The sequence below is a fragment of the Aedes aegypti genome, chromosome 3 (assembly GCF_002204515.2).
Source record: "Aedes aegypti strain LVP_AGWG chromosome 3, AaegL5.0 Primary Assembly, whole genome shotgun sequence".
NCBI classification, from domain to species: domain Eukaryota; kingdom Metazoa; phylum Arthropoda; class Insecta; order Diptera; family Culicidae; genus Aedes; species Aedes aegypti.
In genome coordinates, this window is record NC_035109.1 from 80,940,387 (window position 1) to 80,961,400 (window position 21,014).

The 21,014-nt window shown below is 45.0% G+C and overlaps 1 protein-coding gene across 3 annotated transcripts in view; it reads left to right on the forward strand.

Annotated features, from left to right (window-relative positions):
• The window catches only part of LOC5578007 (beta-TrCP), a 139,638-nt gene extending 120,486 nt beyond the window's left edge, over positions 1–19,152 (forward strand). For 2 of the 3 annotated variants that reach the window (XM_021853792.1, XM_021853793.1), the window contains exons 4-9: positions 2,146–2,332; positions 2,395–2,659; positions 2,728–2,919; positions 15,898–16,160; positions 16,227–16,416; positions 16,482–16,818. In XM_021853792.1, coding sequence (XP_021709484.1) covers positions 2,146–2,332; positions 2,395–2,659; positions 2,728–2,919; positions 15,898–16,160; positions 16,227–16,416; positions 16,482–16,718 — 1,334 coding nt within the window. In that variant the 3' untranslated portion in view covers positions 16,719–16,818. Of the gene's footprint in view, positions 1–2,145; positions 2,333–2,394; positions 2,660–2,727; positions 2,920–15,897; positions 16,161–16,226; positions 16,417–16,481 lie in introns of all 3 variants that reach the window. The other variant, XM_021853791.1, reaches the window with a different exon arrangement.
• Positions 19,153–21,014: the final 1,862 nt, after the last annotated feature.

A 21,014-nucleotide genomic window follows, 5' to 3' on the forward strand; every position in this document is an offset into this window, starting at 1 on the left:
ATAACCCTGGGTAACAATAGTGGAAGTACCCATTTGGAATGTTTTTTTTTTTCAGAATAAGAGGAGAACGTTGTGCACACAACTTCATTCAAATGAAACAATTTTCAATTTCCTTGCAACTGCTGACTGCTTCAATTATCATCCACAAGAACACACTCTCCTCATCATCTCATTATTTTCCAAGGATCGTATGAATCACGTGTTTGGCCACAGCAGCACGCGCGCCCATTTGCTGCTGCGCCCTCCCCGTTTTCGATTCGATCGAATTAGTGCCAATTTGGTGCTGGTGGTAGGCAGCAGAAGTAGCATTGCATTTTGCAATTTTGTTTTCAAACTCTTGAACAGGGCTTTCCAAGCGATTGTCCGCGGATCCTAACTTTGATGGCTAACTTTTAACGTGATTGAATAAATTCTAAGCTCCTCACTGTTTCATTTGCGGAATCTTCTCGATTCTGTTAGCAGGATTTTTTTCTAGATTTCCTACTTGTAGCAGTGAATTTCAGAGATTTCTGCGCAGATTATTGACAGATATATGACAACGGTTTTGAAGAGTGCCTTCTTCTTCTTGGCATTACGTACCTATTTGGGACAGAGCCTGCTTCTCTACTCAGCTTAGTGTTCTTATGAGCACTTCCACGGTTATTAACTGAGAGCTTTTTTTTCCCAAAGTTGCCATTTTTGCATTCGTATTTCGTGTATCAGGTACGATGATACTCTGTGCCCAGGCAAGTCAAGGAGACTTATATTACGCAAAAATCCTGGACCGACCGGGAATCTAACCCAGACACTTCTGTTTTTGACAAAAAAGCGAATTGGATTTTTTTTTTTGTAATCTTCTCAAAAAAAAAACATTTTAGAGGATTCTGATGAGATTATTAAACAAAGTTTGTGCGATTCCTGGCAAGATTCTTCGTAACTTAGGTTAAGCATGGCCTTAGTAAAATTCTTGCATTATCTGTGGTGGGTTGTAAGTTGGACATAATGAGATTTTTGGAACGCTTCAATAAACTTGCATTTTGTCAATATCCATTTTCAAGGAATCCATGGTATGTTTTCATAGTTTCAAAAATGTTGGGAACCGCTGCTCAAGGAGCCTCTCTGCATCTGTTTCGAACCGTGTGCTCGCCTGGCGCTCAAAATTTTGACCAGATGCGATGTGAGCGAGATTACAGCACTGGCCGACGACGATCGAGGACGCGGCACTTCGCTCGCTGGCCGTGAGGTGAATGCCTGAGTGCTCCTTCGGAACGTCGGAGTTAAGGCATGCTGCGCACGTGTGTTGAGGTAATAATGATCGATGACCACCAGAAAACTCGCCCGGTTCAACGATGAGGGCGTTTGCGGTAGTGTTTGCCGTGTCTCAGTTAGAAGGCAGTAGTTCGGCACCGTATGATTACTGAAGCAATTAGCACACTCTCGAAAGTGAGGAGATTGAATAATTGCCGTGGGAGGATGAGGCACTTATTTGACACTGTCGGGTGCTAGAAGGGAACGCATGGACGTTTGTTTTCATGCGAGCACTTGTGCGGATAAGTGACTGGGTGATTCGGAATTTAGTAAAGAAAGAATTACTCTCTTTGTCTTTGCGAAGTTTGTCGTTAGATGTATATTTCTAGGGGCTTCCTTAGCCGAGTGGTAATATCCGCGACTACGAAGCAAAGCCATGCTGCAGGTGTCTGGGTTCGATTCCCGATCGGTCCAGCATCATTTCGTAATGGAAATTTTCTTGACTTCAGTTGGCATATATTATCATCGTACAAGTCACACGATTTATGAATGCAAACATGACAACTTTGGCAAATTCATTTTATTTTGCCTTTAATTATTTATACTTGGGGAATAAAAATAGTATAGATCAACTTAACAGCCATTTTACAATAAACATTAGAATACATAACTTTTATTAGAGAACGGAATCTGGTACATTGATGGTATATTCGAATTCTATGCTTGAAATTGATTCGTGATATTTTGAATTAACGGTACAAATTATGTCGAATGCAGTAAATTGTGTGGAAAAATGTTGACTAGTATAATATTATAATCAAAATATTTCTGGGAGTACAATTTTCGAAAACAAATGAAGCACATTGCTCAATAAGTTTAGGTTCTCATCGCTGACCCTTCCTCTCCTTTCTTCCCCAGCCAAGGGATTGGACCATGTGGCCGAAAACATCCTCTCCTACCTGGACGCCAAATCACTGTGCCGAGCAGAACGCGTGTGCAAAGAATGGTCCCGCGTCATATCGGAGGGCATGCTGTGGAAGAAGCTGATAGAACGAAACGTCCGCACAGATTCCCTCTGGAGGGGCCTCGCAGAACGGAAAGGATGGTATGTTCCTGTCGATGTTCCCCTACTAAATTCGAAACTCACTTCAATTCATTTCGTTACAGGATCAAATACCTGTTCATACCGCGACCGGGCGTGACACACCGGCCGCACAAATTCTACCGCGAGCTGTTCCCCAAGATCATGAAGGACATCGAAGCCATCGAGACGAACTGGCGCACCGGTCACCACAACTTGCAGCGGATAAACTGCCGGTCGGAGAACTCCAAGGGAGTATACTGTTTGCAGTACGACGACGACAAAATCGTGTCCGGCCTGCGAGACAACACCATCAAGATTTGGGACCGCAACTCGCTGCAGTGCTGCAAGGTCATTCTCCTCCCACGTGGCCAGTCGTTTGTCCGTCAATCTCTGATTCTTTTGTTCCAATATTGTAGATCTTGACCGGGCACACTGGATCGGTGCTGTGCCTTCAGTACGACGACAAGGTCATCATTAGCGGCTCCAGCGATTCGACGGTACGCGTGTGGGATGTCAACACCGGCGACATGGTGAACACCTTGATACATCACTGCGAAGCGGTGCTGCATTTACGCTTCAACAACGGCATGATGGTGACCTGCTCGAAGGTAAGTTTCTTATTTTCTGCTTCAAAGCTGGTAGCTGGTCTCTTTTTAGAAAGTCTGAAAAGTCTCTCTAAACGCTCATTTTAGTCAAAGTCAGTTATTTTAATTTCTCAACAGAATTTTCCTCTAAAATTTAAAAGACAAAAAAAAACTAAAATTTTTAAGTTTAAAATCATTTTTTTTTTAATTTTAAGCAAAACTACCATTTTTGACGGCTTTTCATCAACAACGTTTTGAAAATTGTTTTTTCATTCTTTTCAAAAGCTATCAAATTTTGTTTACATATGATAGCTTGACGACAAATCTGGAAATGAAATAATCTCCAACACCCCTCAAAAACACAATTATGATGAATTCTTGTATTCAACGTACGAATAAACAAGTCCAAAACGCCAACACTTTTTGGTTTGGATCATTCGATTGCAATAAAGTGGATGAATCACTATATTACTACAGCTTCATTCTTTTGAATTGAGTTTTTCACAAAATTCCTTCGTGTTCTGCTGCAAAATGATCTCCAGGCATTACTATAACAATTTCAACGGAGATTTCTGCATATGAATTTTTACATATCCATAAGAATTTCAAGAAAACTTGTTCAAACTCCATTCAAGATTCCTCAAGGAAATACTTCAGGAATTTCCTCAGAACTTTGATCTTGATATTTCTTCAGAAATACGTTCAGGGGCACATCTAAAAATTCCTTCAGCAAGTTTGCCATTGATTCGTATAAATATTCCTCTGTGATTTTCTTAAAGAAATCCTCCCAGTTTTCTTCTACAGATTCACAGATACCTCGAGGAGTAATTCTTTCATTTTTTTCTAGAGATGTCTTCAGAAATACGTTCGGGACACATCTAGTGATTCATCCAGCAAATTCTACTATTGCTTCGTATGAAAAATCCTGTTGAGTTTACTTAAGGACTTCCTACAGGCTACAGATAAACCTCCAGCAGTCCAACGCTGATACTTCCAGTAATTTCCATATGTAATGATGCGAAAATTATCGTTCTCGATCAGTTTTGTAAGCAATCACGGTAGTCGACACGTTTTGGGTGACATCCGACAGCCTTTTCCTTCACCATTCACAATACGAGCGGTCAAACGAACGTACGAAAGTAAAATGGTGTCGCCAGAAGACAATACTGTTCTGTTTATTTCTATCTCTTTTCGTAATAAGAGCTGAGTTCACTGTATGTGTGTCATATTCGTCATAATATGCAAGAATAAACTATTCTTGGTGTTTATGACCTTAAATTTTAGAAATCTATGCAAAATTTATGATTTATGAAAATGTCATCGTGTCAGACGACATTCATTCCACAGTTTGTGTCCTGCCCGATGTTCATTCTATCGCACATTCAGTATGTGAGAGGTGACGGAAGCGGTTGAGTGTTTTTTTTTTTTTGTTTTTTACAAGGGGGAAATCTGCGAACAGATCCCCTGAGAAGATAACTCAGGGAATGCAGGGATGACGCACCAACGACGACCCGCTAAAACCAGCCTATGCACTGTGCATGAGCAATTCATTTAGAATTGCTCAAGTGGTGAACAGTGCATCGACATGACCCTTGGACTCAGACCCTCATCTCCCCGGAACCACCTTACGGTATTTCTTCGGGAAGGGACCAGTGCATATAGCACAACACGTGTAGCAGAAGTAGCCTAGGCAAACTGCTTCTCCTAGCCGACTTAAACAATGTTACAAGGGACCAGCCTCGGCAGGGCTAATCCTCTGCAGCCAACTCTTGGTCGGCGCGCCATAGACGCTGCAATTCTAACATAATGTGAGTGACAGCCGTAGCTACTGCATTCCAGCACTCGGCATCCGCACACATTCTCTCTATAATGTTGTCGGGGGACGTGTCCCCTCCGCATGTAGTGAGCATGCGACCTCTCACAACCATGTCCTGACAGAAACTGCGTCAGGTGGAAGTTCACTTCCCCATGGCTTCTACCATACCAATCTGACACATTTGGTATTAGTCGATGGGTCCATCTACCCTTAGTGGAGTTATCCCATTCCTGCTGCCAGCTTCTGAGCGTTTCCTCTTTACACGTGTCGCGGACTCCTCTGGTACCCCTTTGGTTGAAGCATTGAACATCTTCCTTGATGATGAGCCCGATGGGCGTCATCCCGGCTATGATGCACACGGCCTCTTTAGATACCGTCCGGTATGCACTTGCTACTCTTAAGCACATTATCCTGTACGTGCTTTCCAACCGCTTTAGGTTTCTGTTCGTTCTAAGCGCTTTTGACCAGATTGGTCCTCCATACCTTAGTATGGATAGCGCCACGCTTGCCAGCAGCTTGCGTTTGCTGGCAATTACAGCAGAGCTGTTAGACATCATCCTCGAAAGCGCCGCTATAGCCGTAGATGCCCTTTTACAGGCATATTCAACGTGGCTAGCGAAGCTCAGCTTGTCATCGATCATTACCCCAAGATGCCTAAGGGATCGCTTGGACTCTATGGTGCAATCACCTACCGAGATAAGCGCCCGTTGCTCGGACTTGCGGTTGTTGACCACCACCACCTCAGTCTTGTGACGGGCCAGTCCTAGTTTCCTAGACTTCATCCATTCCTCAACCAGGGAAATAGAGTGCGCTGCTGTCAACTCAACTTCCTCCATCGATTCACCATAGACCACTAGGGTGATATCGTCGGCGAAGCCAACAATCTTAACACCCGTCGGAAGGGGCAGCCTCAGTACATCGCATTCCATAACAGCGGGCCCAGGATTGAACCTTGAGGTACTCCCGCGGTAATTCGAACGCTTCTCTGCCCCTACTCTGTGTCATACAGTAGAATCCTACCATCAAAATAGCTTTCTAGAAGCTTACACAACTGCACCGGTACCTTGAGGCGGTGAAGCGCGTGTGCTATTGCTTCCCAGCTTGCGCTGTTGAACGCATTCTTCACATCCAGAGTGACAACCGCGCAGTAACGGATGCCGCTCCTTTTATGCTCGATTGCCACCTCAGCTGTTTGAACGACCGACTGGATGGCGTCCAGAGTAGATTTACCTTTTCTGAATCCAAACTGGTTGTTGGACAGGCCGTTCGCACTCTCCGTATACGGTACTAGTCTGTTGAGAATCAACCTCTCCAATAACTTGCCCGTCGTATCTAGTAGACAGATAGGTCTATACGCCGACAGGTCACCTGGTGGTTTCCCCGCCTTTGGTAGTAGCACCAATTTCTGTCGCTTCCATACATCCGGGAAGATTCCTTGATCAATGCAGCGTTGCATCGTGGTTCTGAACATGTCCGGATCCGTGTTCACTGCCGCTTTTAAGGCAACATTCGGGATACCATCGGGTCCCGGTGCCTTGTTTGACGCGAATGATTTCACGACTTCTGCCAGCTCTTCGTTCGTCACTCTCGCCACTTCTTCTCCTTTATCTGCCGCATACGGCGCTGGGGGCCATGGGCTTATGGGATGGTGCGGGAAGAGTACATCGATTATCGATCGCAGCAACTCGGGCGATTTCTCTTGGGGCGCTATGGCTCCTTTGGTCTTAGCCATTACTACTCTGTAGCTGAGACGAGACTCGCGAAGACGGTCTTCTTTTTCTGTGATTGCTGAGTTTTTTTCTTATTCCACTTTGTGTTTATACCAATTATGCGCATGCTGTTCAAATCCTCACATGAACCTCTCAGCAAAAATGATTGAGTTTGCATCACATCGAATCATAAATAGCCGTTTGAGTGAAATTTCATGCCAGCAAACGTAGCAGACATTAGAAATAATTAATCTTCTGCTTAGATTTATCAGCAACTTTGGAAAAAACTGCTCCGTCGACTGAACTTCTTAATAACAGTTTACTTTGAACACAATACTTTTCACTTTTTCAGCCATAAAAACGGTGGGCTTGCATTTGACGTTTCGTGAGAGGGGAATCTGGGCTGCATATGACGTTGATATTTTTCCTCTTCGCGAGTCTCTCTCAGCTCTGTAGGCGTCACCCCATGGACTAGAATTGGCACTCTCGCTTAGACTTTCAAAGCATGCCCGTTTTCGACTCTTGATTTCCTTTTTGAGAGCCAACTTTGCCTCTCTGAATGCTGCACCGCGTTCCACTCTTTGTGCTTCTGTGCGTGCGCGTTGCATTCTTCGTCTAGCCCGAAGGCAGATTGCTCGAAGATTTGCAATTGATTCGCACCACCAATACACTGGCGGCCTGTTCTCTCTAGGAGGGGCTTTTCTCGGCATGGAAGCATCACACGCTCGTGATATCATAGCAACTAGCTCTTCACCGTTTAGGTCCAGAGTGTTTCGTTCGCGCCTCAGGGCTTCAGTGAATACTTCGCCGTCGAAGCGCGCTGTTTTCCATCCTCGGGCTTGGGTCGAGTTACATCGCGCTGCCTTCTGCCCGCCTGGTATTATACTATAGCGAATCGATTGATGATCGCTATGAGTATAACCGTCATCAACGCGCCAGTTCATGGTACCTAAAAGGTTAGGACTACAAAACGTCACGTCGATGATCGATTCTGCACCATTTCTGCGGAAGGTACTCACTGTACCCACATTTGCCAGCTCTACATTTAATGCGGCCAGGGATTCCAACAATAGCTGGCCTCTTTGATTGGTGCAGCGGCTACCCCACTCCACTGCCCATGCATTAAAGTCGCCAGCTATCACTACTGGCTGCCGATTAGCTAGTTCGGCCATCATCCTGTCAACCATGTGGGAAAATTCCTCAATCGACCACCTTGGGGGCGCGTAACAACTGCAATAGAACACGCCGTTGATTTTTGTTATCGCAAAACCGTCATTTGAGCTAGAGACTACTTCTTGGATTGGGTATCGTCCTGTCGTCCCTATAGCTGCTAGCTGTTGAGACCTATCCGCCACCCAGTTCACGTTGTTGGCTGGTATGCGGTATGGGTCCGATAATAACACCACGTCAGTCTTGGTTTCCGAGACTGACTGCCAAAGCAGCTGCTGGGCTGCATCACAGTGGTTTAAATTTAACTGTGTTACTTCCGTTTTGGCTGCTTTGATACTCCGCTTGTGCCCGGACATTTGGGTCCGCCCGTTAAGTGTCCGTTGTCTGCTCTGTCGACACATATTAGGCACTTAGCGATTTGCTTACAATCGCTTGCCCTATGGCCTTCAGCGCCGCATTTTCTGCACATCTTACTTCTGTCGGGACCATTGCAATTCCACGACTTATGGCCCTTCCCGAAACACTTGAAGCAAACTTCAGGAGGCTGTTGTATGCTCAGCCGGCAAACCGACCAGCCTACCATGAGTATGCCCAAGTTCTTCGCTTTGTTGGCTTCTGCGACCGGCAGCCTGATCGCCGCCACCTGGGTGCCCTGCGGGCCCTTTCTAAGGTGGATGGCCTTACTGGCTACGTCGATGTCACACTGCTCTTTGAGGGCAGCCGAGACCTCCGCTGCATCGGTGACCTCATCCAGATTTTTACACTGGAGAGTCGCTTCAGCAGTAAGGGATCTTACATCAACCTCGTCGCCAAGTACTTCTTGTGCCAGTTGCTTATAGACTGCACCCTTTTCCTTGGCGTCCTTCTTTAAGACTAGGATCATTTCACCAATCCTAGTTCGCCTTATGCTTCGCACGTCTGCGCCCAATGGCGATAGCTTCTCTGTGCTTCGCATCGCCTTCAGAACTTCGGCGTATTTTGCTTCCTCCGTTTTGATAACGAGGGCTTCGCCTAAATTCCTACGTTTCGCTGTTTTCGGTTTAGCGCTCTCCTTGGGCTCCGTTTTCGGTTTCCTCTGTTTTTTCTTATTTTCAACTCGTATCCACGGGTTGCTGTTGCCTTGCGCCCGTGGTTCCTGTGGATGCACTGCCTGGTTCCGGTTAACCCGTGGCTCCTTTTTCTTGGCTTTCTTGGCCTTAGGATTGGTGTTGGCCTCTCCTTTGTTGCCATGTCCTCTTGATCGCGGGGCTTGGCTCGTGCCAGCTTTTCCGCTTTGGAGGACGGCCGCGTAGGTCACTTTTCCCTTAGCAACCATACGTCTTTTCGCCACGTATTCATCCCCGGAAGCTTCCCTCTTCCGCATCGCGTATCGAATAATATCATCAGATATATTCGCGTTGCCTGTGAAGGAAAACACTTCGGTCTGACACGACTTAGTGTCTTTTTGGCCTTCTACCTTGCCCAGTTGTTCCTTGGCTTTCTCGTAGTCCTGCTTTGCAGCTAGGACTGATTGTCGCAATTTCAGTAGACTTGTTTTCAAGTCTTTGCTGATATTTGTTTTGCTTTTAACATATTCGATGATGACATCAAGTTGCTCAGCAGCTACCTGCATTTTAGGGAGGTACTCCCTATTGCGATCCATGGCCTCGATTAGTCCCGGGCCATCGGTCACCACACATGTTGCACTGGAGCGGCCAGTGCCTGCCGTCGTCACAGTATCTAGGCTTTTGCCCACACTGTTTTCAATAAAGTTGGTCGCCTCCTTCCTTGGCGGGAACCTTAGCCGGTTACTGATAGGTCCAGAAGCCTCTCCTTCACATTCCGCTAGTTGTTTGTTTTGGTTGATCATCTCTTATGGGTCCCCCTAAGAGCCGCTATCCATCTCCGCTGGAATAGTCGCCTTTATAATCCCATGGTTATCTATGCAAGCAGGGAGGCCATGCTAGGGTTGACATAGTCCTTTATGGGGTACTATGTTCAGAGCCGGATCGGCGCAGGTCAGGTAATGGCATCTGAGCCTACTCCCGCCCAGTTGGAACAACCAGGCGGCGGATTTGGAACGTACTCTAAGGCCTGCCACGGTTTTACGGGACGGGGGCAGCCTGCGCCATTAACCCACTCGCCGTTTCGGGCCAGTGTCACCCGACCCTACTAAGGGAGTAGAATGTCGCCGCTGTCAGCCTCAAAGCATATTATCCAGTACATATACCGTTACTTGTCCTTTGTCGTGCGCTGCCAGTATACATAATTGGGGCCGTACTGGCGTTGGTCCCAATGTGCTCGAAGCACTCCTACTCGTAATTCCATGCCTTGTCCGTTTGTATCGCGACCAGTATGCCATAATCAGGATCTCACTGGTATCAATCCTGATGTGCCGGTTGGCACTCCTGTTAGTTTGGGCTAGGGTACTTTAAGCGGCACCGGTCGCTGTGACAGAGTTGCATTCGGATTTTTGTGGTTTTTATGAAGGTTCATCAGAGCCCACTGCGAACTTCACCACATCCTGGGCAACTCCCCAACTCGCAGAGGTCCTGGGGGGGGTCCGTTAAGCCCCTGGACTGTCGTCCCTGCTGCCCCAACAAAAAATAAACGCATAATGCGAAGCCATAAGGGTGAAAAATTGAAACTAATTTACAACATCCTTATAATCCCACCCTTATTTAGCCTCAGGTTTGAGACTGAAGAAGGGAAGCCGATTGTCTCGGAGAAACACAAGGTCACCTGCACCATTGCTCCGGGTAGCACAGGAAGGGCACAATACTGTAGAGGGCGCCCTGGTACTCCACAAGCTCCGTTTGCGGTTAGGTTTTTTTAGACCCCCCTAACCATTCATTCTTAGGCACGGTAAGCTTAAAGCGGCATGAATTAGGGGTCACCTGTGAGATGGACTTATACCACCGGAACAGGCAGTCCGTAGTGTTAATTCTTAGCCAATTGAAACAACCGCTACCGACACTACACGGCTATCTAGGCTGTTCGGGAAAAGAAAGTTAACATTGATGATTAACTCCTGACGTGCCCAAACAGCCCTTAGCGGTTGAGTGTGGGACGATTCAAATATGAATTCCATCGTTTTTCGGGATTTCTAGACCCCCCACCCCCTCAGTCACGCCTTTTCCAATACCTTATACACGGACGGACGTCATTTTTGAATGATCCCTGTAGAAAAAATAATTGATTGCTGACCATGGAAACGAAGCGAACGTCACGATAAATGTCCAATGTTTGCAGCACTGCTCTCTATCGCCTCTAGAAATATCTCCGAAAATTATGTTTTTGATTTCTCCACGTAAATGCAAACCCTATCCCACCTATTGTATTTTACAGTAGCCAAGATCAATTGAGTATCCGCATTACAATGTATTTGAGTAGGTTGCTTAGAAAATGTTGGAATCGAAAAGATGGCGGCGGCGCATACTGGTGGATTTCTCCATTTCTCCCAAAGATACCTACAAGAATTATTCCAGAAAATCCTACCAGAATCTAGGAAAACTTACGCCTATTTTTCAAGTGAATCGGGAAGCCATTACTTCGAGCTAAAAGCATCTTTTGGTAGTTTTCCAATCGTTGTTCCAACAATTTATCTAGAAAAACCTCAAATACCTACTTTCTGAAGGGTTCGAAATTTCATCGGAGCACAGGTTCAAGCCAGCCTTGATAATTTGTTGTGTAAAAACGGTGCATAATCCGCTATGGCTGTAATTGGCGTTATGGCCATAACCGATGCTTCTACCCTACGAATTCTTTTCTGCAGAAATTCATAAGATATTTTTAGGGTCTGCAAAAGATACAAACTCTAGTGGTATAAAATGATGTAGTAGGGAAAAAACACTAATTTTCGACCTACAAGAATTCTGTGCCAAATTTCGGATTTTCATACAAACTCGTATGGATGAGTCGAAAATTAGTGCTGGTCGAAAATTGGTGCTTTTCCCCTACTAAATTCGAGTTTGCTTTAAGGCTAAGTAGCCCGTCATTCGTTTTAGCAGCCATGTTGACAATACAGTTCATAATTTCTAAGTAAGAAAACTCAGTTCCTCACTGTTCATATTGATTCGGAAAAAAATATCACTTACTTACTTGATAATTGATGGGCTACAATCCGCTACATTGAATCTACGCCGAATGGATAATTCTTCTCCACTGGGCTCGGTCCTGAGCCAATCGCTTCCAGTCGCCCTGAACGTTAAGTGCCCTTAAGTCCTCTTCAACTGCAAAAAGCCAACGTGTGCGCGGCGTACCACGAAGCCGACGGCCTCGTCCGGGTTCTCTACTGAATATTATTTTTGCTTGTTGTTCTTCCGGCATTCGTACCACGTGACCAGCCCAACGCAACCTGCCGTGTTTTATGAGCTTGATAATATCCACTTCTTTATGTACTTGGTACAACTCATGATTCATGCGACGCCGCCAGATGTTATTTTCTTGTTTACCGCCGAGTATTGTTCGCAGCATTTTACGCTCAAAAACTCCAAACCCTTTCCAGTCGACCTTTTTTAACGTCCAGGATTCATGGCCGTATAGAGCAACCGGAAGGATAAGAGTCTTATATAGCGCGAATTTTGTTTTCGTCTGCAGGCTACGGGACTTAAGCTGGTTACGGAGCCCGTAAAAAGCCCTATTCGCAGTTGCAAGACGCCTTTTCACCTCGCGGGTAACATCATTATCGCAAGTCACTAAAGTACCAAGATACACAAATTCTTCCACTACTTCATATTTTTCACCACCTTACACCACTTCACTACCAACGTCACGATTGGAACCACGCTGTCTACCAGCGATCATGTACTTAGTTTTGCTGGTGTTGACGGTAAGTCGAATGCCTCTTCTACGGCTCGACGATCAATTCCGATTATATCGATATCGTCCGCAAAACCCAGAAGCATATGCGACCGGGTGACGATGGTACCGCTTCTTTGCACGCCCGCTCTCCTTATAGCTCCTTCGAGAGCAATGTTGAACAAAAGGTTCGAAAGCGCATCTCCTTGCTTCAATCCATCTAAGGTTACGAAGGAGGTTGAAGTCTCATCCGCAACCCGCACACTTGATTTCGATCCATCCAACGTTGCACGAATCAGTCTAATCAGTTTCGCCGGAAAACCGTGTTCTACCATTATCTGCCATAACTCATTTCTCTTTACTGAATCGTACGCCGCCTTGAAATCAATGAACAGATGGAGAGTCTGCAAGTTGTATTCCCGGAACTTATCAAGGATTTGTCGCAAGGTAAACATTTGATCCGTCGTTGATCGGTCCTCACGAAAACCAGCTTGGTATTCGCCGACGAAGGACTCCTCCAGCGGTCTCAACCTGTTGAACAGAACACGCGACATTATTTTGTACGCCGAATTGAGGAGCGTTATTCCTCGGTAATTGGCGGACTCCAATCTGTGGCCCTTCTTATACAGAGGGCAGATGAGGTCATCCAGCCAGCTAGCAGGCAATTCTTCTTCCTCCCATATCCTTAACAGAGTACGGTGCAGTATTTCGTACAGCTGCTCACTACCGTGCTTGAAAAGTTCGGCCGGGAGCTCGTCTTTTCCAGCAGCCTTACAGTTCTTCAACTCCTTAATCGCTCTTCTAACCTCAAGAAGCGTCGGGGGCTCCACAGCTTGTCCATCGTTGCTGATGATTAATCTGTTCTCAGACGCTCTCGTGTTCTCTCCATTCAACAATTGCTCGAAGTGTTCTTTCCACCTGGCAGCCACCAAGATTTTGTCTGTCAGCAAGTTGCCTTCGCGATCATTACACATGACGGGAGACTGCGCAGTTTTTCTCCGTACGCCATTTACAGTTTCGTAAAATCTCCGCATATCGTTTTGTTCGATGCTGTTTTGCGCCTCAGTAATGATGTCTTCTTCATACTGCCTTTTCTTTCTGCGGTGAATTCGTTTCTCGGCTGCTCCTGCTTCCTTGTACCGCTCTCTATTCTGCCGGGTACCAGACACTAACATCCGGCTTCTGGCAACATTCTTCTCATCCGTCACATTCTGGCACTCCTCATCAAACCAACCGTTTCTGGGTCGTCTCTGAGTAGTACCTATCACCTCTCCCGCTGCTGTTCTCATCGCACCGTGGATAGACTCCCACAGATTGTTGAGGTTGTCGCCTACGTTGTATACCATTATCCGCTCATCAAGCTTCTGGCGGTACTCGTCTGCTACACCTTCTGTTGATAAGCGCTGGATATTGAAACGAAACGGTCGCTGTGTTCTTGTGTTCGCCACGGTAGAATACCGTGCACGAATTTTACTAACAACGAGATAGTGATCAGAGTCGATGTTTGGGCCTCTAAAGGTCCTCACATCGATGACATCCGAGAAATGCCGACCGTCCACCAAAACGTGGTCTGTTTGGTTGCAGAGCTCGCCATTTGGGTGCATCCAGGTGTGCTTTCGGATGTCTTTGCGTGCAAAGTAGGTGCTGCTGATGGCCATCCCTCTAGCTGCAGCAAAAGTTATTAGCCTTAGGCCGTTGTCATTGGTGGCGGAGTGAAGGCCCTCCGTACCAATTATAGGGCGGAAAAAATCCTCTCTTCCGACCTGAGCGTTGGCATCCCCGATAACAACTTTTACGTCATGTTTTGGGCATTCTCCGTAGGTCTTGTCGAGACAATCATAAAACGCATCCTTCGTGTTGATCAGACTGTAGTTGAAGAATTTGCTCCGTATCCTCAATACGCAGATTCGTTCATTAATCGGTTTCCACCGCATAACACGCTTCATCTGCTTCCCGATCACTATGAATCCGACACCATGCTCTGCCTTATCGCTGCCACTATGGTAGATGTTGTATTTGAAAGCTGTGTTGGCGACGGGATCCACCGGCCTGAATTCACGTTCTCCAGTTCTAGGCCATTTTACTTCCTGAATAGCAGCCACGCTCACTCCAACCTTCTGCAATTCACGAGCCAAAAGGCTCACTCGTCCGGGTTCATTTAACGTCCTGACATTCCAGATACCGAGTTTCCAATCATAGTCCTTATTTCGTTGCCAGGTCGGTTGCCGAAAATATCGTTCGTTATTTCTCCTTTCTCCATTTTTCGCGGTAGGTAAGAATTTCGATATGCTACCTTACCAGGGCTGCGATACCTACATCACGATGGTGGGGCTGCCACCTTAGGTGTAGCTGACGTGATACAGCATTTCATACTTAGCCGCTGGATGCCAGAACAGACGCTGTTTGAGCCGCACCTCCTTGGTGGACAGACGCTCGAGACGCACCTCCTCACTCTAGCTGATGTCAGAAGGACAACAGTGCCCAGGCTGCACTACCAGCTAAGTACGCAACCCTTAGCTGGCGGTCTTTGTCATCATTTTACCCGTGGAAGCGTGAGGTAGGGACTTGTGAGGAACAGAGCTATGTTGGACGCTCCTTCCTAGTTGTCGGCTCACCATTTCACAGATTCACTATATGCGCTGATATGCGGAATGTATGCTTATACTTTTTCAGATACTTCAGTGCAATACTGTTTAATTTTCTTTAAGCGGTCAAATGAAGTTCAATCGTGCGTAGTACCTCCACTATTGGTACATTTACCCTAAGCGGTTCTTCGGTAGAGTGAAATAAGTTCATTCCTTCATTGGTTCATTCTTCGTCACCGTAAGAGCTACGTGGAAAGTACGATGGAAAAAAAACCACGTATGTTTTCACGTAACAATGACGTTTGGATTATTTTGAGTGTAGCACGTCACGAGGAACCTTCAAAGAAATGAGAAGTGTCTGGTTGGATTCTTGAAGGAACTTAAAAACTTCACTTTTTTCTGGTTCTTGATCGGTCTAGTTTTGTTTTTTATTTTTTGATTGCTGAGTGCCTAGTCACTTTTTATTACTAATTGGTCTATTTCTTGAGCATTTGGTCTCTAAACTGCCGTGAATCGCAAGTTAGTCCCATCTGTAAAAAGTAGGCATTGAGATAATGGACTGTGAAGTTTTCAAACTCGTTTTCCATACGAATATTCAAAAAATTCCAGAGGATTGGAAGATGTTCCAATCTTAATGAAACTTCCACAACTTACTTTTCATTACGATATCTTTCCGAGAAAAATATAAAGATGATCAAAACAAGTTACATTTTTGTGTTCCACGATGCAAACTGCCGTGAATCGCAAGTCAGTCCCATCTGCATTTTCGTCAAAATTGAGTTGAGTTCAGTTTTCAACATCTCTTCCAACGCTCTTTCAGCTACACTAATGAAATAATATAATTTGTTCGGAAAAATTAGGAAAAAAACAGCAAGTCAAATTGTCCCATAATAAAAAGTAACCGCATATCAGTTCCACTACAGACTTTTGCATTATTTTGCAGGATCGCTCGATTGCCGTGTGGGACATGACCTCGCCGACGGAGATTGCTCTGCGACGGGTGTTGGTGGGCCATCGGGCCGCCGTCAACGTGGTAGACTTTGACGAGAAGTACATCGTATCGGCGTCCGGCGACCGCACGATCAAGGTGTGGAATACGTCGACGTGCGAATTCGTGCGTACGCTGAATGGCCACAAGCGGGGCATTGCATGCCTGCAGTACCGGGATCGACTGGTCGTGAGCGGTAGTTCAGACAATTCTATAAGGTAATTCTTTTAATCGATTGACTTGGTAGGTCAAAACTTCCATAACGCTGTTCCGTCATCTTTCAGACTTTGGGATATTGAGTGCGGTACCTGTTTGCGGATTCTGGAAGGCCACGAGGAACTCGTCCGCTGCATCCGGTTCGACTCGAAGCGCATCGTGAGCGGAGCGTACGACGGCAAAATCAAAGTGTGGGATCTCCAAGCTGCCTTAGACATTCGAGCGCAAACCAACACGCTGTGCTTGAAGACGCTAGTGGTGAGTTTCTTCTTGCGAGGTTCAAGATCGTGATTGAAACAACGACCTTCTTTGTTATTTTTCAGGAGCACACGGGACGCGTGTTCCGGCTTCAGTTCGACGAGTTCCAGATCGTGAGCAGTTCCCATGACGACACCATCCTGATATGGGACTTCCTCAACTGCTCGCAGAAGGAAGAGACCACCACGCCCCAAACACTGGTCCAGGTGGGCCGAAGTCCATCACGTGAGTATTCCTCCTCTTCCGCTGCTGGGGGCCGCGCTCAGCCTCAGCAGGAGACTGACGACGACGATGCGTATTGAATGTGTTAGAATTAGTAGCTGTAAAACCTAGTGAGAACAAGAATCGAACGTTTTAGTTTTATAAACAGCATTGCAACTGGAATATCTTTCAATTTGAAATCTTAGAAACAAAACAAAAACAGGCTTCTATCTAAACTGAACAGTTGAAAGGAAAAACGGAAGGAAAATAGTTTAGCAAAGCACGCATACCACATTCGAATCGAGATTGCAATGATCTTTCATCGAACGAATCGTATGGTTTTCTCTAATTGCCACCAAAAACAGGGATCTCTGTCGTTGGTTTAGTCCCCATTCGATTGTGTTCGTGTGGTCAAATGTACAGTCAGGTCTTTCTTAACCCTCTCTTTCCCATGGTAGCTCCAGAGTTCCATTGATTTTCGTCGAACTTGAGACGACCCGAGTCAGATGAAGACTATGCGAAAGTTAATATAACAGGAATTCGTACTCATCGGATCAATCCAATAGCTTATTTACTGTTTCAATAGTAAAACCATAGATAAACAATCAATTTACTATTGAAATATTTTAAGTGATCTATCTCAGCAATTTATCTAGGAAATCTAAAACTTCCTAAAGAGTTCAAAAGTTTTTTCAGTGATCCTTGGTCATAAAGAGCAGAGGCGTCTCGTCAGCCAGTTCAATCTGTTCTTAGAACAGGTATAGGAATAAGAGAGTTGCTAAGACTCTCAATTAATGCTCTTTGTAACAATCATGATCCGCAACACCCATCTAAACAAGTTTGGGAGGCACTATTGCTATAGGATGTTCGGGAATTGTTTAGTATACCAGTAAAATAAAACACCTACCACCAATTCGCTTCTGTTATGTATCAAGCTTGTTACAACTTGCGAAACATTACCGTTCATGGGCCGATACAGATGGGGTGTTTTTCTTCGCTTGCTTTGGTCGTGCTTCATAATCAAATGAGAACGAATTCTGCAATGCCTGGATATAAATCATTGATCCCGTAAATTAGTCTTTTTCAGAAAAGGGTCCAGGTATTCAAGGGTTTTTGAAAAATATATGTTCTTCCATGATCTGCATGGTTCCTGACCTGATCAACTTTTTCATATCAGAGAACAGAGACAAAATTGCGATCAGCTATGTAATGATCCAATCGATTCGTCCAATCCCTGAAAGTATGCTTTGGAACTTCAATAAGAGCCAAAATATGAAACATAATGATTCACTTGTGGTTGTGTTGTTTTGTAACACTATACTTATGGTTTGTTAGTTGTTTTTTTTCTTTTCTTTTCCCATTCTTTGCAAATCAGACGACTCTCGTCCACTCATCGATAAACCTACGTTTTTTTTTCGTTTGTGCTTTTATATCTATATAAACATTACACACCCACACACACACACATGGATACTAGGCTTAAGGTAGTTTGGTTCGATGGAAAGAGCGTTTTTCGCTGGAGAGTGGAACCGATCGAAAGGCAAAATGTTAGGTAAATTTTAGAAATTCTCCCTTTTAAGTGAAATAGCTACTATTACCGATTGGCAGTAGATGCGAGGATGCGCGAGCGATGATGAATGACTGACGAAGGACTGATTGCGTCTACTATGCATAGTTTACGCGCCCCCGAGTAAGAGTGTTATGCTGTTGTTTAGTAGTAATACCAATAATTTATATGCGCAGAAAGGATTAAACGATGGAAAGCTAAAAAAGAACACTTAAGCAAGTAGTATCTAAACCTCTTTTGATTCGATAGAATACAAACACACAAAATACAAGGAAAACCCAGAGAACCCTGTGTAGAACTTCCCTTCCCTCAAAAGAAAAAAAAAATGCAGAAATCCCAGCAAAAGACAAAACAAATTCAAATAACGGATTTAATACAGAACAGAACGAACAATCCGAAAGAAAAGTTGTTATCTATTAATCGTTTCACGTTTTGGATTAAAAAAAAACAATTGAAAGTAAATAGTAAACAAAATTTAAGGAAAGAGCAAAAAAGATGTATAAATAAAATCAGAACAATTATTCACAACAAAAAGAAAACCCTAGATAATGTTATATTTGAAATCAAATGTAGTGAAACAAAAAAAAACAAAACAAATATTAAGAATATTAACCAATTCACATGCCGCGACACAAAAAGGCAATGACCGGGAAGATTGAAATAGACAAAAGTGATGATGTCTGTCACAAGGCTACAATATCGATTAGGGAACCGAGGTGGAGTAAATGTCCATAAAGATCTGAATCCGATTGTGCATAATAAATATTATAAAAATAAAAAACAAGCTACGTTAATGGAAGATTTGTTCAATGCTGGCTTTCGAACGATTGCAATTGTGAACAGGCGATAGGAAAATGGAACGCAGAGGATATGATACTTTTGTTGGGATGTAAAGTGAACAGAGTTGACAAGTTTAGAAAGGAAGCAGAAGAAAAAAAATATATGAAATTGTATTCGAATCGACAGGAGATGTAACACGGTTGTTTGTCTGCTTTTGCTGACTATCACGTATCCGAAGATGTCCTTGGAACTAGTGAGGATCGAAGAGTAAATGATGTATACAGTCAACTCTCTCTGTTCGAGCCGTTCGCCCCGAATGAATGAAATATTTTGTAAGTGCATCGGCCAGCCGCAGCCTGCTGAGTTGCGCGAAGGTAGCTGCACGAAAGGACATCGTGTGATGCAACAGCCGCAGCCGCACGAAACGAGCGCGCAAAAATGAGCGCGTAAAATTTAAGGATTTTGCTACCCGCGATTGGAAGACATCTTAGGTCGCCGTGCGGCCACCGTGTCAAGACGTGTCGCGGCAAAATTTAAGCAAATTGAACCATGTAAATAACTGTAAATACATCTTTGAACTGTTAGTAAAGAGTGTTTACATCCGGTATCGGTTCCCTGATTAAGTGGTCTTCTCGGAGATACGTCGGTCCGCCTATGTCGAGGTTTTAAAAACTACAGTCCACTCTCGTACATAATTTTGGTCCAGTCGAACCGGATCGCGTGTGGTAAAGTGTTCTCCGACTGTTCCGGAACCGGATGCAGAATCAGGAAGTAGATCAGTGAAGTGGGATTCCGAAAAAGTCGGAAAATTAAAACTATGATGGTGTGAGCAAAATGGCCGCCATTGAAGAAGTGAAGTAGTAGAGCGACACCGCCATTTTGTTGAAGAGAAGTGCGGTGTGTTGTCGCCATTTTGGAAAATGTGCTGATGGTTTAAGCCATCGAAGAAAAGTGGTGTTACGAACAATTAAGTGCTCAACTCCTGGGGTATAATTCCCATGTTAAGCGAAAAAACAAGTTGTGAAGCTGGTGTTCCGGATTGGCCACTGTGTCCATTAGTTAGTGGAATCGGTTGCGTGAGCATAGACTTGGCTGTGGTCCCAACCAACGTCGAGCAGTGGGCTTGGCTTGAAGTGGTGTCCGCGGTGGCATGCCGGAAAATAGTGAATCGAAGCAGCAGCAAATCGGAAACTCCGGAGCTAGTTCTGTACTTGGACAGTCTACTCTGGATTCCTCCACTCCATCAAGTAAGAAGCTCAGGTTGACTGAAAAGTTGACCATCATGGAGAACATTTAGAGACTCGTCTGCCGTCGTGGCGCAGCTAAAGGTAAGGTTTTTTGTATCCTTAAAACTATTCACCCAAATGAAGAGGAAGTGGTCCAGCTCACGGAGGCTGAGATCAACGTGTACATAAGGAAGTTGGAAGCTGCCCATAAGGACTATAACGATGCACACGATCAAATCACTAACGTGGTTTCGATTGATGACTACGAGCAGCATGAGCAGTAGTACGAGGAGTTCGATATCCTTCACGATTCCGTTGCAATTTTGTTGGAGGATCAGCTCAACAGGATTAACGCAGCTGCTGCTGCGAATGCAAACGCGAGAGATGTTGGTAGTGCAGCAGGTCTCATCGACGACGCTAAAACTATCAACGAAGGTAATTACGCCCACGCGTGGCAAATTCTGGAAGAGAGATTCGAGAATAAGCGTCATGCTATCGACTCTCACATTCATGGTCTACTGAATCTCAAACTTCATGACGAAGAACAGTAATTTGGTGCTTCGTAGTCTGGTGGACGAGTGCAACAAGCATGTGGAGGGTCTCAAGTTCCGGGAGCGAGATTTCGATGGTGTAGGAGAGGATTTCGTAATCCATCTGTTAGCAGCAGCGTTGAGCTTCCCAGCTGTTGCTTACAGCAGTACTGCCCATACTTGCATAACAGTCCCATATTATATGGGATTTCATATATAAATGGGACTGTTATGCGAGTATGGGCAGAGTAGTGGATGTTATGGACAAAAGCAACAAGCCACACCCATGCAGAA